Source organism: Ochlerotatus camptorhynchus, unplaced genomic scaffold (genome assembly GCF_037179485.1).
Source record: "Ochlerotatus camptorhynchus isolate MF236.1 unplaced genomic scaffold, CSIRO-AGI_Acam_v1.1 ptg000370l, whole genome shotgun sequence".
Taxonomy (NCBI): domain Eukaryota; kingdom Metazoa; phylum Arthropoda; class Insecta; order Diptera; family Culicidae; genus Ochlerotatus; species Ochlerotatus camptorhynchus.
The window spans coordinates 1,463,282-1,482,668 of record NW_027040858.1 but is presented as its reverse complement, the minus strand read 5'-3'; the positions used below and the strand labels follow the sequence as shown (position 1 = coordinate 1,482,668).

Genomic DNA, 19,387 nt, shown 5'->3' with positions numbered 1-19,387 from the left:
TACCAACCTGCCACGAGTAGCGGAAGACGTCCCACATGGAAAGTGGCAAATCTCCACGCATCCGAGCACCCAGCAGGTCCCAGTTGGTATAGTTTCGGATGAACTCCACCAGACCGGAAGGGGTGACCTCCTGCAGACCGTTGTAGGAGAAATCTGCCGGGAAACCATTGAGGAAGGTAATGTTGTGGCCTCTGGAAATGGAAAAAAAAATTGGATTATTGACGATGAATCATTAACTACAACAGCGCCGCGGCGGAGAAAAGCTAATCTCCTGTTAATAACCATGACATTGGAAGCCAGTTATCGCATAATCCTAAAGAGAGGAGAAAAACAAGTAACAGCTCTGTTGCACCTGGACTGGTCTCACTCCAAATCGGATGAGGGGACGGTTTATTTTTTTCATCTGACCGACGAAAACCTAGTTGGGTTATGCAAGCGAGTCGGATTAAGCCTGTTACCGCTTCGATTCATATGTTCTAACTGCCCTTCTATTCCCGGTACCAGGCCGATTGCATAAAAGCTCAAAAGGGATTGATCCCATTTTAATGACGAACTTGACATTGACCCTTGGTCATTTGTCGGGTTGATGGCGATGTTCGCCCGTTAAAATCGCATCCTTGAAATCGTAACTAACCAATCTAGCTGACAGGCTTGGAACGCAATGGGGGAAGCGCTTCGGACCAATAATTAATACCGTATCCCAACAAGGCGATAAGGTATCATTATATGCAATTTTGGCTCGGGTTGTAATTACGATGTTTGCGGACATCGGCAAACTAACCAACCAACTGGCGGGCGGTGATATGGGTTTCGGTCGATTGTGGTCAGGCATCATAGTTAATAAAGTGATCAGGCGGTGCGTGTTTGCATCGATTCATAGGGAAGGTTCATAGTTTAGAATAAGTTAATTATAATCGAAACTAAAATAGAGTTCGGGGTAGGTTCAACCGTGACGATAATTGTTGACGTGGTTGCGGTGGTTGATTTTCAACCCAACAATGACAAAGTCGGTGCATTCGAATGGAGCCTATTAGATCTGATTTGGAATAATATTGTTCAACGGTGAACCGATGCATCGCGATGTGTTGGTTGACATTGCTATAGGTATTTTGAATTTAATTAGACATCTAAATTCAATTCAAATTAAATTCAAATTACCCATAGCACCCACGCAGAATGTATGCATTAAAATTGACTGTAATTATGTTTGCAGCCTGTGATAGTTTCAGCTAGCTAAGGTATATTTAAACAAGTTAAAGAATGACACAACTTTGGGATTCTATTTGTCTTTCTAATACAGAGACGAGCAAAAGAATTTTCTCAATGGTGACCTTGAGAAACTTACCCATCATAGGTCTAAATTCTTCATTATTGGTGATTTTAATGCAAAACACCGCTTATGGAATAATGCTCAAAGCAATTCCAATGGTTATATTCAGTTTGATGATTGTTCTGCGGGTTATTACACTATTCAATATCCAAACAGCCCAACACGCTTTTCTTCTGCGAGAAATCCCTCCACTAATGATTTGGTCTTAACTGATGCATGTCAACTTTGTAGGCAATTGGTTACTCATGCTGTTTTGGGTTCTGATCATCTTCCGGTAACTTTTGATATATCCCAAGAAATAATTTCTAATCCCAACAACTCTACCTTCAATTACCATAGATCTGATAGGGAGCAATATTGATCTTTTATGGAATAGAGCTTTGATCCAAACATTTCTTTGCAAACCAAAGATGAAATTAATTATGCTCTTGACTACTTTTATAGTTGAAGCAAGAGCTGCCTCAGTACCAAAATGCGAGGTTAAATTCGATTCAATTATAATAGACGACGATCTTCAGCTCTTGATTAGTCTTAAAAATGTCCGTAGGAGACAATATCAAAGAACACGCGATCCTGCCATGAAGGTTATCTGGCGGGATTTGCAAAAACAAATTAAAAAGCGATTCTCTGCCCTGACGAACAAAAACTTTGCAAATAATGTGTCGAAATCAAACTCTTTTGGAAACTCTCAACATTTTTGAAAAAAAAAAAAAGAAAATGTTGGGGTTGTGTACAAGACACGACCGCATGGTTGCCGTAGACTACGTTGAGATGTTTAGTGAACTTCTCATGCATTTTTCTTGATATTGATTTAAAATACAGTAGAAGTAACTTATTTCCTCAATTTACTCCATTTCCTCTTATTGACATGTTAATTTCCTCACCCTTATTAGTTATTTGTCTGACTGTTTCTGGACTTTTCGGTAGGGATATTCCGCAAATAAAACACTTGTCTTTAATCCTCTGTTATAAAATATATTCCCCGTGCACACTTTAAATCCCTAAGAGATGAACTAGCCTATGGATAAAAATCTCTTTAATAAAGAAAAAAAAAAAAAAAAAACTTTAAATCCCTACACACTTAGAAATAATTAATTTTACACGTGACGGAATCCATCTTTGACATAAAAGATGAGACGTAAACAAACATTTCATGTAATATTAAGTGCTCCGAGACTGAAAAGTTCGTTGCTCGACGAAAAGTACGTTTGATTAAGCTATATTTCGCGTCTGTTATGACTCAAATTTATGTCAAAATTTACGCTCGTATATTTTACTCTCAGAGCACCTAAATTTACATGAATTTTTCTAAGTGTGTACCCTATCTCCGTTGAACATTTGTTATGGATAACAAGTTTAACCAAACGCTTGATCGCAGTGGGATACTTCTGGTTCGAAATCGTTCACAAGCATGTATTGCACATCCCAGCACAAGTAACATTGAAAGTTTTATTGAGGTTTTAAAGCACTCTACAAGTCTAAATCATGGTCTACAGTACCCTCGAAAAACCCAAATGGTTACCTAGGTAACCAATAAGCCCGCTAATTTGGATTGATTTTGTTGTTAAAGCTAACATACGACTAATACAGGGCTTTGACGCATTATTAGTCGCATTGTTACTAAGCAGACTTGTTGGTTACTTGGGACTGCCCTCTCACTTTCTTTCCATCAGCATAATCGAAAATTTGATATTCAGAGTTTAATCATGATTTGATACTTCAAGCAATCGAAAAATCATTGGATAGCTTAACGTAGGAACTTATCCCCCTCTTGAGCACATAATTAGGAACTAGAACTACAAGTATTCAGAAATATATCTCTTAACTTTTTGCCATTCTTGGATTTACACAAAGACTCTCCAACCCATTTTCAGAGGTTTAATTTTTGTTGGGCCGAACTAAACACAGCACCACCCAGAAACTCGCTTATCCACTTGGTGTATGTAACAAACAACAATGTAAAGCTCTACTTAAAGCTGTGAATGATTTTTTACCGTCCCTCTGGATCCCACTTCAACACAGGGATGACCCAAAATCATCAAAATTCAGTTCGCCAAGCAAAATCTCACAAACACTAGCGTGTAAATTCATAGGATTTTGACAGTTCTTACAGTAATGCATCAGTAATTTGTAGGCATACAACATCCGAAATCCCTCCTTTTTATATGTTCTGCAGAAAAAATAGATCCTAAGTCTCTCCTTTTAATATTTTCTGCACAAAAACTACTTTCTAAGCCTCGCCCCTGACGGGATTTTCACCTTTTCCTGATTTGCTCCTGCTTCTGCTTGCCACGCCGTCCGAAGCTTTAATGAGCGGAGGAAGTAATAGTAAAATTTACGTTTATTTTCTGTGTTTCAACATTTGGTTTAACATTTCAATTGGTTAGCCTTTGGCTCTTCACCTTTGTTCTAGTTAATTGGTTATTCTAATGTGATGATTGCGTTTAGCGCTAATTTACAGGATACCCTTTATGGGATTGTTTTGGTTTGAATTTAAAAAATTGATAAACTACCTACTTGAGCACAGAAACCTACCAAATCACGAATGATCTTTGTGGTTTGATCGCAGACTGGCGACTCTGAACCTTTCCAGCGTGGACGTCTTTCGCTCCTCGAGTGTTTGAAGACCGGCCAGGTGGTGAATCTCAGAATTACGAGCTCGCGGTGGACTGTTAAGGATCTTCTGAAACTTTAGGTGGTGGCACTTAGCAGAACTCTCCCAGATTGGCACTCCATACTCAATAGCCGGCAGAATGATCTGCTTGTGGACAACAAGCTTGTTTTTGAGGGTAGAGCGACCTGATCAAGATGTTACACTTGGTGGATGTCTTGTCCACATGGGATCGGAATAGCAATTTGCTATCGAGGGTGAGATCAAAGTAGACTAGTTCACTCGACCATTCAATGGGAGTGCTATCAACATGGACCTTGACGGTAGCAGGTGGAACAATCCGAGGTGAATTCGAGTGTGGAAACAGAATGGTTTGTGTTTTAGCTGCATTGATACAAATCTTCCAGCTTTTTAAAAAGTCGAACAGAACATCCAGACCTGATTGTAGTTTACTCGCCAGAGCACGGATCACTCGACTCGTATAGATGATGGAGGTGTCATCTACGAACATTGACAGGATACCACCAACCGGCAGGGGAGGAACATCTGACGTGAAAATGTTGAATAGGATAGGCCCAAGCAAGCTACCCTGAGAGACCCCTGCATCAACGTTGAACGTATCAGAGAGGACATTGTTCAAGTAGACCTGGAATAATCTGCCCGACAAGTAGTTTTTGATGATCTTAACAAGGAAGATCGGGAAGCTGTATCAATGCAGCTTGTAAACAAGGTCATCATACCAGACATTGTCGAACACCTTCTCAACGTCCAACAATGCCATGGTAGATGTCTTGGAAATGGACTTGTTCCGCTTGATGATCTTAGTAGCCCGTGCGAGTTGGTGGATGGTAGAGTGGCCTTTCCTAAACCCGAATTGCTCTTCGAGAAAGATGTTATTATCATTTGAAAACACCAGCAGACGGCTGAGTATCAACTTTTCGAATAGCTTCGATATGGAGGACAAGAGGCTAATGGGGTGATAGCTTTTGGCACTGGTAGGATCTTTGCTAGGCTTGTGTATTGGAATCACTTTGGTGAGCGGAAGAATGACAGCAGAGCCCTTATATAATTTACAGGTTCAAGCAAAACGATGCGCAACCAAATGGTGCTCGATTATGACGACTTGGTTTGGGGAGAACGTTTATTTAATTGAAACAGTGATAAAATTATCGCTATTTATTTGAACATTTTTCAACGATTTTTTTGAGAAAATTGGAAAAGCATCTATTGTAGCAAATTGTGAGAGTTATTTCCTAACGATTGGTGTATTTGGATTTTAATTTCATCTAAAAATGACAAAGCTATAAGCGTTCAAAACCTTACACCTTTCCGTGACGGTCGCAATTTTAGATTTTCGATTTACCCCCACCATTACCTTCCCGTAAGACGTGGTCTACGTCAAAAACTCAAAAGCCTATTCCAGCGCTTAAAGAAGGTAGTACAATTTAATCACAAATGCGGAAAAAGCTCATAAGATTGCTAAGCAGTTTGAGAGTGCCAGGACTGGAAAGCACCTAAGAGCGTTAGCAAAGCAACTTTGTATATGCATCTCACAACACTCGACAAAGAGTGTGTGGTTCTCCCATTTACTTCACACACACTCTTTTCCAACTAATCTGTGAGAAAGCGATCCACACAATGAGCGGTACACTCTGCGCGGCGCAGGGAGTTTCAAAATATGAAAGCTGCAGGTCATTGAAAAACTCCCAGAGAGTACCTTGCCTTTCTTGGTAAAATTATTTACCAGATATTTCCATTTGACATACTTTCCTGATAAATCGAAAAATGCGAAAGTTGTTGAAGCAGGATCCAAATCCAGCCAGTGAACTAAATACAAATCCCGTTGCGCCAATCACCAGAACGAGATTTCATTTTCATTTCGATCACTTGGACTGGCTCAACTCCAAGTAATTTTGTCAATTCACATTTGATCTGATCCAGGGCTGAACCACTGTCGAGAACTTTCAAAACAACCTTGAACAGATGTTCAGTTTTGGTTTCGTAAGCAAGGGGTAATCGTTGCTAAGGTTGACTTCTTTGTTTACTCTTACTTCACAATGGGTTAGTGGACCGTGCCTTGTCAATGTTTCTAAAGATTCCAAAGAAAAATGTTGTGAGTATTTTCTGCACCATGAATCTCTTCAAAACCAACCAAACTAAGTTTATCTCATCCGATTCTTAAAGAACATCCCAAACTCATGGTTAAGTCCAGAAAAGCTTCTATTCAGACCTCACGCTAACAAAGTTCCTCCATACAATGGTTGGTCAAGACGGTCAAAATGGGTTACCTGCAGTGATGGCTGGTCAAATGCCGGTAAGATCTGCTAGTGCTATAATACACATTACCTTAGCAAAATAGTATGGGCTTTATAGGAACAGATAAATGCAATTACATTCTATTTCGTGAGCACACCTCATCATCATCCGGTCATTTTGCGGATGCATTTCTGTCTTCATCCTTCTGTTGAACTAGTTCGTCCCAAGAGGACCCGGTGCTGATGGGTGATCGGTGGACCAATCAGTCTGGCCTTGCTCAATCTCGAAAATGTTATTCGTGGGTTTCGGTGGGGTCAGTAATTCCCGTATGACGAAACTAAATAAATTGCTGTTTGATATGAGTCTATGGGCGGGCAGATGAACAACGATAACCACAGAGTACTGCTGCAGTAGAACTGCAGATACAAAGCTTATCTGGAGCACACACCATTTCCGAAGTGTGACAGGAGTGGGGGGACATTTGATGGATTTCACCGGTGGTACATTGGCCATTGGTTTTCATTGGTGGTACATTGCGGAAGGTATGGTACCACAACTGCATAAGATCTTGAACTTGGTAGCCTTGAACGTGTGTAATTGGGTGGTTGTAGGAGATATCAAGGCCTGTTCTGTGTGGTGAAGTGACAATTGTCACATCGGGTGAGGTGAGTCTCCGTGCAAAATAAAAGGAGAGTTACTTCACCCGAGGTGACAATTGTCACTTCAATAGTGACAGCGAGTCACATTTTGCAAAAACTACAACGGGCAGCTTTATGGGTTTGTACGCAATGGTGACGTAGGACTACGTGTTCTTATATAATAAATCTTATTTGATAATTGCAGCAGGTGCTTGTGTTTTGTGTAAGAATAGGAATTTGAGCACGGTTCTCTCAGTTTATACTCTTCAGTATGACGCGCTTGACATAGGCCCACAGCAACTCACAAAGAGCTACTGATTCCGATCAATAGCGGTGCGGCTTCTTCCTCCTATGGATGCTTATGTGGGCTACAGCTCGCTGCTTGCAGGCAGCCTTTGTTGTGTACTGAAAAACACCACCACTCACTACGCGGTGATTGAATAAACACCGTATGGTGGGTGAGACCGGATGGAATTCAACTTTGACATATGTGTTAGGGAAAACGCGTTTTTGCAGGCAATCGGTGATAATTTTAATTATCATAGCAACAGTTGCATATCCGTACAATTGTCAATAGTGTTATTTTGAAAAATGATAGTCTTAAATTAAACAGATGCGTAGAAATATATTTGATCGATTGGTGATAAAATTATTGAAATTGGTCCAGGGGCAGCTGAGTTATTAACGTTCAAAATTGTGCTCATTCGTTGAGCCCATGAGTTAACCTACGTAAAAGTGACTCACTCTCTGAATAAGATTCGATTTCAGTGAATGTAGACTGCTTAAGCAAGCTTTTTGAATCCAATGTTACTAGCGCTGCATGGTGAGTGAATTATGAACTAAGAGGCCAATCATGCGATAGGTATTGTCCATCCGAATAACATCACTTAATATAGACACCTGATTTATGGCCGTGTTGTCAAATTAAAACATGGAATTTGATGCAAATGGTACACTGAGCTTGACTATCCAATATCCAATTACTAGCCGAAATGGCAAGCTAAATACTTTGAAAACGAATATCACTCAGAGAATGAGACTCTTTACTGATTCGTATGGAGAATTTTGACGCAGGGCTACGTCTTTGATTTCTATATGGGGGTACACACCGAAATGGAACATGTAACAAATTAAGAAAGATTTTGAACGCTAATAACTCAGCTGCCCCTGGTCCAATTTCAGTAATGTTATCACCAATCGATCAGAAATATGGCTACGCATCGATAACAATGTTGATTTTCAACAAGAAACTATTGAAAAACTGGTAGCCCCGTTATGTGGGTAGATCACCTTTTCGTGGTACGTTACTACCACCGATTCCTAGTCCTGACTACTTTAAACTAGGGGAACAGGATTTTCCAGTAATCCAAGGAACACATCTTAGTCCTTGTTACTTTTTATGCCTTGTTGATAGTGACAAGACTCGGCTTTGTCTACCGAGGATGATCTTGAAACAAGGAAAAAAATAAGTTAGTTGTCTTCATCTATGTGATTCCTAATCTTCTATTCGTTGTTCCCTAGTTTGAAGTGGTTAAGACTAGGGTTCTGATGCATGGTCATTATTGGTGTCATACCTTAATTTTGTTGCTAAGGAATCCAATTTTGATTGACAAAGGGGCGCGCCTTTGGAGGGTGTTTCAACACTCCGAAGGGTATAAATAGCGGGACCTTTCAATTGATGATGATGATGATGGTCCCACCTCTTACCCCTACAAAGGTTTGAGCTGGACGATTTATCTTGAAGATAATTAAATATGACATTTTAACCAGGTTGGCAAACAAAATCGAACTGGTTTCAGTTACAGATATAAATTCCCTCTAGAGTTTACAGTTGCTTCACAGCGATATAAATGTGGAAAAGCTCAGGCGTCCACCTCTTAGTTCGCCTTTTTGTCCACCTAAAATATTCATAAGTATTACAAGCAATCAAGAGTTAATGAACAATCAACAAAGCATCCTATTACACTAGTAACCCCGCAATCTGATGCTATCATAATTTTCAGCAATGTCAGGAATGCTCACGAACCCCCAACATTTGCCAGAAAACTTACTACTAACTCAAGGTATCTTCCAAATAAGCTTCAAAATTGCATTTTTTTTTATCAAATGTTAAATTCAGTCCTCTATATCCGTAATACGCGCGCGAGGCTCAAACCTTTGTAGACTACTATTTTTTTTTACTACTACTATTAAATCATGTATCAAAAATCCATCATCACCATCGTGGCAAACAAAATAGTTTTTGCAGTGCTACAATAATTATTAAAAAGTCGTTATAACAGCTATCCATACAAAGTAATCCGTTAAAAATAACTTCGTCAAGATACATAATTTGTCAATTCATAAAAAAAAAATCACTGGATAACCGTTCAAAAGACAGTTTTAACGTGTGAAATGCAATGTCTCTTAAATTCTGCTAATGTTGTTGAACGTTTAATGTGTCTAGGCATCGAATTGAAAACATTTATTCCTTTAAAAAATAATGAATTCTGTGAAGCACAAGTCAAGAAATGTGGTGTTCTTATTTCATCCGCGTTTCTAGTATTATATCTATGATAGTCACTTCCTCTTTCAATTCGATCACACAAATATCGAGGCAGCAAACCGTTAACTACTTTAAAAATGAACACCATAGTCAAATATATAATTCTTTGCTTCACCGACAACCATTGTAAGGCGTCTAACATCAAAGTTGAGGAAGTGAATCTATTACATCTCAAAATCAAACGCATTATTTTACTCTGCAAGCGCTGTAATCTCGATATTTGTGTTGCATTCGACAGAAATAAAATGGATGGGCAAAAGTCTAGATGAGGAGAGATGATTGATTTGTATAGCTGTATTTTACTGGCAATAGTTAAATCGTTTTTCAATCGACATAGAATTCCATACTTCTTGGCAATTTTCTTGATGACATTGTCAATGTGAGAGTTGAACTTAAGTGTGTCATCAATAATCACGCCAAGATATTTAATCTCCCGAACGCGATCAATAGTCTCATCATCAATTACAACAGAGACGTTCTCATTTAATCGATTCCGCGAAATTACCATAAATTTAGTTTTACTTGTATTCAATTTTAACTGCTTACACTTCAACCATCTACTTAGATACTGCAAATCTTCATTCAAGTGTGAGACGGCAACTTCTAAATCCTTAGCTGCAATGAATAACACAGTATCATCTGCAAAAAGGTTAATGTCGCAAAACCGTAAAACACGTCGCAAGTCATTAATATACATAATAAATAAAAGGGGCCCTAATACACTTCCCTGGGGCACTCCAAGGTTGTTCCCCACGGGACTGGAAACAGAATCATTAAAAACAGTCCGTTGAGTTCTGTCAGACAAATAGCTTTCAAACCATTTATATGCAGTACTCGTAATTCCAAAGCGCTTGATTGTACTTAACAGTAAGGGCCTAGAAATTGTTTCAAAAGCGCGTTTCAGATCCAAAAAAACAGCAACAATCGTATCTTTACGCTCCAAGTTGTCTTTCCACTTTGCTAACACCAAATTCAATGCAGTTTCACAAGAATGACCTTCCCGATATCCCGATTGTTCTGGTATCAACAAAGAGTTGCTATTCAAATACTCCAACAGCTGGCCTTTAACAACAAGTTCTAAGATTTTCTCTAAAGTGTGCAACATGTTGATGGGACGAAACTCTTCGGCTTTAATCGTTCCAGCAACTTTTTGAATAGGAATCACTAAGGATTCCTTCCAAATTTGTGGCACATGTCCATTCTGCAATGATTCATTAATAAGGTCCAGAAAGATGTGGCCAATGACATGAAAGCAATCTTGAATAACTCTAGCATTAACATTATCTACTCCAGCCGATTTTCCTAATGAAAAACAAATAACTCTAAGTTCATCTAATGTAATTGGGTGAAAAACTTCAAATCTGCAACTACTATTAACTGGCTGTTTTATTTCGTCAGGTTCATCGACCAATTCAATAGATTGATTAATCAATGAAACACTGTCTACGAAATAATCATTAAACTTAGATGCAATTACTTGTTCTGACTGTTCTAATGTGCCATTAAAAGTTATGGACCGCGGTTTGCAATTACTAGGTTTTAATAAAGATTTCAAAATTTTCCATAACTCTTTGCTGTTGTTTTGATGCTGATCAATCTTCCTTTGAACATATTCACAACGAGTTTTCTTTATCGATTGTGAATACTTATTACGCGCGATTGTGTACCTAGTCCAATGATTGTCATTATTAGATCTACAAAACTTTTTGTACCATTTGTCCCTTTTCCGTTTAAGACGCAAAAGATCCAAATTGTACCAGCTGTTCGAGTTTTTCAAAGAAACAAACTTTTGCTCAACTAGTTGATTGGTACACGTTTTCAAAGCGTTATTAAGAACAGCTGTAGATTCATCTAAGTTACCGGCCGCGAATGGAAAATCCAGGCTTCTCTCAACAAGATTTGAAACAGCTTGCTTCGAATATTTCCTCCAGCACTTCAATTTTACAAAATTATCGTTATCGTTAACATGGTCTAAGACATTAATCACTAAAGTCTCATGATCGGTTATTTTCAAATCAGTATCCGTAACTGAACAAATGGAATCAAAATTGGAATAAACGTGGTCAATTAAAGTTCTACTGTGCCTGTAAATACGCGTATATTCATTTACCGTTTGCTTTAAATTAAAAAACTCAGCTACACGCTTCAAATGATTCGAATTATGGTTATCACGCCAATTAATATTAAAATCACCAGCCAATATATTTAATTTACTAGAATCAAGGAATGTCTCGAGCCAGTTCTCTAAAACTTCAACAAAACGCTGGTCACTAGAACTGGGAGAATGATACAAAACACCATAATTACACATCTTCTAGCCACGTACAACTGTAATGCCCAAGAACCAGTTGCCATCAATAACTTCGTTGGTACGAAGGTTGAATTGAACTGATTCTTTGACATAAATAGCAACACCGCCAGTGTGTCTAGAATGTGATAAACAAGCAGCAACAATATATCCCGGAATACTATACTGATCAAAAGCTTCAGTTTCTACAATATGAGTTTCAGATAATAAAACTAAAAGAGGACGTTTTTCCTCAACAATCTGACGTAATGCTACGTAGTTTGTTGACAACCCCGCAATATTCAAGTATAAAAAATCGAATTGATTCACATTCCTGGAACTTGGCTGCTATTTATTGAAACGCAAGCTGCTTTTCTTCTGATCAAAAAGTCTTTTATAGAGCAAACATTCCGAGCTAAATGCGGCATGGTTGACGTCCAAGTTCATTTTTCGTTCTTTATTCATTTTCAAACAATTAATACATTTCAATACAGTTGACGTACACTCCGACGTTTTGTGTTGTTGGCTGCACCTAGAGCATCTATCACAATTTTTGCAATCCATGCTCTTGTGCCCAAATTCTCCACATTTGAAGCATCTCAACACATTAATCTCGGGAACTATCGAGCACCGATCAAACCCTACATTTACCTTTTTTCGCACATAACAAACATTTATAAGTATCGACATCGACTTCAATTACAACACTAAACTTGTTATAAGTGAAGCGTGGATTTTCAAACATGTTCACTACTTTTACATCATTAATAGCGATGTCTTCATTTTGACTTTTTAAGTAGTCAATAAAGACATCGGAGGAAAACTGATCGCTCATGCCCACTATTTTCAATCTTGGCACCGAAGTGGGAACAACAGCACTATATTTTTCACCCAGATTGCTTTCAATACCATTTTTCACATCACTTACGTTTGCTCCTGTTGCACACTCAACAATAATGGAGCCATCTTTACCATTCCTAAAATTACTGATTTTGTGTGTTTTTGGATCCAACTGAGTTTTTAAAAACTTACGAGTATCTTCGCAAGGTTGTTTGGACTCTTTCGGTTTAATCACAATGACTGGACGAGTCTTACGATTTTCTAATTAGAGTCGGATCCTTGCGATAAATGCAAGAGTGGCAACTGTAAAAAAATCGAATACTTCATCATTTCTCAATAGTGATGGAGTAATACGACATGCACTAAACTAAGGACACGGGATATACTACAATAGATCAATTTACTGGTCGCAGTAGTGTTAAGTCCCGAACAGAGAAAAAAAACTGGTAAATGTCCAGCATTATCCAAAAGCTAACAAATCCACCAATTACCTACATGCATATGCTGCTTCCCCAGCACAGTCGTCAGAGAGTAGTAAGTAGACGAAACATATCGAAGTGGCATTCGCCTCCGATCCTCGGCGCGTGCGAATAGGGAGGATGGAATCGCGTAATATTTTGCACACTCATAGCCATATTCAGAACCACACGCAAATTCTTCGAGATAACTCTTGTAATCTTGTAACCAAACATGGAAACAGGGGCTACACTCAAAAAATATATCACATATGTAATGCATGAAATCCATGTCAATTTCACATAGCTTTCCAAAACAAGTTGACGACAACCTAAAAAAATCGTTTATGGACTTTGTCGTTCAGTGTGCTGAAGGTGTGCCGAGAAAATGTGATCCGTGAATAAAAGTACTAATTTATCTGAACAAGCATAGCGAAGAACAATGACGTGAAACAGCCAAATTAGCCAAACAAAGTGTTAAGTGTCTTTCTAAGATTTACCAACTTGTTGAGAGAAGGAGTTTAACGAGAAAAACTAAAAAGGGGAGGAGCTTTAGCTGGGTGGACACTGATATTCTTTGGCCTTCCAACCTGTCGCAGCCACCAGTTCAACCCCTGCCCAATCATTGAACCGAAGAATATGGAATTGTCCGGTCCGATTTTCTGATCCAGCTGCCTATACGTCATCATAATCTTCCAAAGGCTTTAAGCCTATACTACCATTGGCCCTTTTCAGGGCCACCAAGATTTTCCAAAATAGTTACATTTCTGAACAGGTCCCAACTAAAAATCATATCAAAAGGTTCTTTTTAGGGCAATCATAGTCATACCATAGAGGTAACTCTAAGACTAGAAGGTCCCGAAGAAACGTGCTCAACTTTTTGGCTCAGCTCTGGCACTCGTTTCGGTCCCAAGCTAATGGATTCACACCTTGAAACATAGGAAAATCCACTAACCCCTCATTTTATCTGTCAAACTTTCATAGCAAATCAAAACCACACATAGTGTAGTACTAGAATTTCAACTGGCATGGGGTACGTTAATCGTTTGCTTGGAACCAATAGGCTAGTCAAGTAGTGAGCCAATTTAAAATCGTTAGTTTCCATCGGTTGGTATTACTGTTGCGTCTTTTCAGAAGCATATGGGAGTTCGGGAAGTGGACCATATTGTTAATTTATAATATCCAACGAGTGCAGTTCATTTTAGGCGAATTTGTTAAAACGATTATAATCCCCCCCAGAGGGTGTGGTTGGAAACAACTACCCACCGCCTTCATTCGTCTATTTTCTAACCAATCAAGCTGATTTTTTGTACGTGATTAGTGCTGACCCTGGAGGGTAGAACTTGTTACCGGGGAACTGCTTCTCGGGGGATTACAGTTATAATAATTCCATCAGCCCTTCGTCTAAAGCGACCACATACTGAACGGTCAAGTTTGACACCGGGATAATCCTACTCACCTTGGAATTAGGCCTTTGGCCAGCTCCCAGAACGGGATCTTGTGTGACTTGGTGCCGCCCATCGTGACCATTAGGATGTCGGCAGCCGAACAGAGCGATGACAGCGTCACCAGAGTCCATAACGAGACTATCCGCATGGTCCTTCCGGTGGTTTATCTGATGTGGGATTATCTGTTGGTAAAACGGAGAAAGGTAGCAAAAAATAAACTCATCAGTCTCACAGTGTGGTTTTGCGGCATAGGTGATTATGGAAGGATAATCTTAGGGAGTGTGTGTTTTTTCCCTGTCACCGGTGTCGTTTGTTTGTATGTGAAAAATCTCGTTTCAAGGACGTTGTTGGGTAATGCTGCTGCAACACGTGAAGGGACATTCCAGTTGACAAGTTTGAGTTGGACTTGACTTTCAGTAGAATTATAACCAGAGAGGATGGTCGGTTTGTCCCCTGCCATATGTCGCCACCACAAACGATGGCAATGGCAATGGGAAATTGCAACGTGCGTGCTTTCGAACAGTGAATTCTGACTTCTGATTGTGTTAGTACGAACAGGTCAAGTGGTTTTGAAAACTAACTGGGATGTGAATGTAGATTCGTAAATACTGGGTTCGTCAAAGTTGTTTGAGGCAAGAAGGAATCAGTCCAACTTCTGGCCCTCGCTTACCAAAGTTTGCTACAAAGTGGTCGTTTACGATGCTGAAGCATACTCTGGTTGTGAATGCACCTAAAATTTTTTTTTTAAACATTCTATACATTTATACTGAGGGAACAGATGTGTGATACAATGTTTCAGATTTCTGCAATGAAAATAATCCTTTGGGTGAAAATGGTAGCAAGCAGCAGTTTGAGTGGTTTGGAAGGAGGAAAAGTGCAAAGTGATTCTTGGTACAAGATGGTTGGTTACGGAATGGTCACGTTTCGAAAGATTCTTTTCTTTCTTTCGTTCGCTTGGTCCTAATAGGAGTATGTTTATTTGTATACATTCCTCTAGAACAGAAAAGAATGTTGCATCATTTTAGGACATTCATTTGACATGACATCAACATAGCTATGTCTTTTTTGGCAAATATTATAAAGCACGAAAGATAAAGGAGCTTGCACTAATTGCCATCACTTACGACTTCATTTTCACAACCTATTAGCCGAATCCATTGTGAATTTATGAATATTCATTTTAAAACGCCCGCAATTCATCATTATCCGTACCTCGATTTGATCACCGCCGTTTCCAGCTATTTTCCGTTTTAATTGCTCTTCGTTTTAGCTCATCAAGCGCTGCCCTTTCATCCTTTTCCACTTGACAAAGAAAATACCCACTCGGATTCCGACCACGATCCTAATGAACGCCTTCGCTACCGGGAGCACAGCGAAGCCTAACTGACCGACTGACTGTCAACTTCTAATTAATCCGCCATCGTCGTCGCCGTGACCCGTTTCGGTCATTCATCAACCCCTGGCACTGCACAGAATTGTTCCTTTATATTCCTTTTCGCTTTCAATAGGCACACTGATCCTTCTGGTCACGTTTGCTCTGGAAGAGAATGGAGCCACGTGATGTTCGAACGTAATGCAAACTTTGTTTTATTTTTAGGAGAACTGTTCCTAATGACCTTGAACTGATACGGGTATATCTCGATTGTAAGCACACGAAACTTTGCACTTCCATCGTACGCGATTGATTTGTCATTTGCGGGATATCGGCGACGTAGAAGCCAAGTGTCGTGTGATTAAAATCGAGCTGTACCTGTAATTGTTTTCTAATATCTTGAAGTTGAAGTTCAAAAAATTAGCTCCAACCAATTTATGATTCACTCTGACTATGGATGAATCGAGCCACTGACTGATCTCTGCATACCGGTTCGATTCCAAACGCACCTTGGTCTAGTTCTAGTTCCCGCAGGAACCGGTTGGAACCATTCTCAAACATTGCTAGCGTTCAGTTTCATAATGGTCTAAATCGGTCACCTACTATCCTCGCATCATCTTTTGTCGACGAAAGCAGATTCTCCACGTTCGATTTCTTTAGTTCCGCATTAACAGATTCGAAGCAAGACCGGCACACAGAAGATGTTTACATTCATCGATATTGGGAAACTGGTTTGAGAGATGCACGCTTGTATGGCGGCATGCATGAGAATGCAGTTTTGACGGGAATGCTATGTTGACTGATACATTATTCTTTCCTCTTTGGTGAATCATTCTCGAATGTTGAGATAGGTTTTCTAAATTGTAACTGCACTGGTTCGGTTTTGGGGCACGGTAATAGACGGTCCCTGCTGCAGAGCACAGTGGTTCAGAATGGGAATTTAGGAGAAAAGAAGCATTTAGAGTCTATTGAAACATTAGAAAAAAAGTTAAGGGTTACGTCGCATTGTTGACGTAGAACTACGAGTTTGTTTTTGATGCTTCATTCACTAATATATTAATAACAAAATAAATGGTTTAGAAACATAATTCCAAAATGAACAATTCATTATTCAAATTTTTGAAATTGGGTGGTTATTGAATAAACCCCAAAATAAGGATTACCTTTGGCCGCTTTCTTTTTGACTCGACACAATCGAACGAATTCGGCAACGGTCCGCGTCTGTTTCGCATGTTTCCCTGCCTCCTGGTCTCTCACGCGCTTCCGATAATATTGAAGATATTTAGCCGCCATGTTGAGAATTTTTTAATTTTTTTACAGAATTTCTATATAAACACTTGTTTCACTTCGAATATTGACTTTATCCAACGCGGAGTGTAAACACTGAAGCACTTACTGCACTGATTGGAATATACAGAGAATTCTACAATGCATAGTTACGATGGTGTTTCAATGTGATGTCTGTGTGTGGGAAACTATCACAAAATGAAATATTGATTGACTTTTTTTTTGCACACGCCGGTAAGCTACACAGACTCCTCCCATCAGGAGTCGTTTACTATCAAGTAGTGACACTGTTATTTTGCGTAGTTTGCCAAAGCACAATTAACGAGAATCGATCAAAATCACTTGCACCCCTGCTTCCAAGTTTGGTTACAAGATTACAACTCTGGAGATAATTTGGTGTGATTGTTAGGGGGCGTGTGGTTCTGAATATGGACAAACAGGCACAGATAAATGCTATTCCAACTCGGTAAGCTTGTTGGCTCTGAAAAGAGCCGTTTTGTTGCCAAAGTTGGTGATGATTTAACCTCCGAAACCGTACGCCTGTTGCTTCAAAGTGTAGACGACATCCAAGGCCGCTTACGCTTGGTGTGTTCAGAGTAGGTGACAGCATCACGGATCACATTTTCCAGGAACACCTTCAGCACACCTCGTGTTTTCTCGTAGATCAGACCGCAGATACGTTTGACACCGCCACGGCGAGCCAGACAACGGATGGTGGGTATCACGAAGAACCAAGACCTTTTCCTCCTTTGCCACTACCAGTCATTGTTGCTTGTTGAGTAGAAGAGTGGACTACCTAACCTGCCACCATCTTCCTACTGCTGCTATTGATGCCTGCCGTTTGCAGCGAAAATGAGTTGAGGCTAGACAGCAGCGCTCTTTTATATCTTTTCAGGTTAAAGCAGAGTGATGTGCACCCAAGTGGTACTAGATTATGACGACTGGGTTTGGGAAGAATGTTTATTTCATGAAAACAGTGATAAATTATCGCTTTTTATTTGTACATTGGACAATGCTTGACATTACCACTTTTTCAATAGTTTATTGTTAAAAATCATAAATTAAAAGCATTGTTATTGATGCGTAAAAATATTTCTGATTGATTGGTGATGAAATTATTGAAATTGGTTCAGGGGCTGCTGAGTTATTAAAGTTCAAAATCTTTCATAATTTTGTTACATGTTCCATTTTCGGTTTTCACAAAGTGTACCCAATCACAGACGTAGTCCTACGTCAAAAGTGTCTTGTACAAAATTGTTCCCAACAGTTAAGGTGAAGTGACCTAGTGAGTGAATGAAAATTTCAATAATGGTTTTCTCTGAGACATCGTTTCAGATTTAAAAAAAGTCCTCGTCGCTGTTCTCCTTTTACTATTTCGCACCAAACGACGATAGCTTTCTCCAATGTGATGTTATGTCTCATAGCAAACCTTGTTGGACATTTTTATTTATTCACTGGGTCAAATTCACCTTAAGCCCTTAATTTTGGTGTCAATTAATACTAGGGTGATTCTTACTAAGATTGAAAAAAAAAATATTTTCAGAAATAAAAGTGTATAATTTCAAGCAACTTTAATTAATAAAACTTTGTTGTATCTCTTGAATAAACCGATTTAGAGCAATTTTTCTCAATTATCTTACGGTTATCTAAAAAAAAACAGTTGTTTTGCTCTATTTATTTTATCTCAAATTTCTCAACAAATCTGTCTGGAGACAACTTTTAAAATTTTTGAGGACGATTTTTTTGCGTTGATAGATCAGAACTCACGAACCGTAATGCATTACTGGTGTAACATCTACCACCGAACCCTAGTCCTATTTTTTATAATGCATTTATTTTTCCAGGCTCATTTGCTGTAGCTTTGCGGAGCCGATATTCAGTGTTTGGATTACAAACTTACTCGAAACTAACGTTAGTAAAGCGGGGGCCGATTACTCGCGGCTATCTCGAGGTTAGGGGTAACAAATTGTAACAATTGTATGTCAGGGAAGGGATTGAGAACACAGGGTTTGGAGAGCAATGTGCTTTTTATCTCGAACTAAGCGACCAACTGATGAAAAAGACAAACATGGGGGTACACCGATGGGGAGCTAACAACTTGGGAGAACACAAGATGACACTAACTACTAAATCCTCAGATCGATCCGTTTTAAAATCTAATCTAATCTAATCTAATACAAACGAAGCCAGTACGAGAAAGCATCTTGGAAAATGATTAGATTAGATGAGGTCTAATCATTTTTCTTGTCGAATTGATGTTTACAGCATATCTGAGATATGATATAAACATCAATACGGGCAGGCCTACTGCGTTGTAT

General features: G+C 39.2%; 1 protein-coding gene across 1 annotated transcript in view; it reads right to left on the bottom strand.

Moving 5' to 3' along the window:
• Ugt50B3 (UDP-glycosyltransferase family 50 member B3) overlaps positions 1–19,387 on the bottom strand; it is a 198,186-nt gene that overhangs the window by 39,171 nt on the left and 139,628 nt on the right. Inside the window, exons 4-5 of the mRNA XM_065232571.1 lie at positions 14,422–14,592; positions 8–191 (exon numbers count right to left, since the gene is read on the bottom strand). Of these exons, the coding sequence (XP_065088643.1) occupies positions 8–191; positions 14,422–14,558 (321 nt within the window). The 5' untranslated portion in view covers positions 14,559–14,592. The remainder of the gene's footprint in view (positions 1–7; positions 192–14,421; positions 14,593–19,387) is intronic.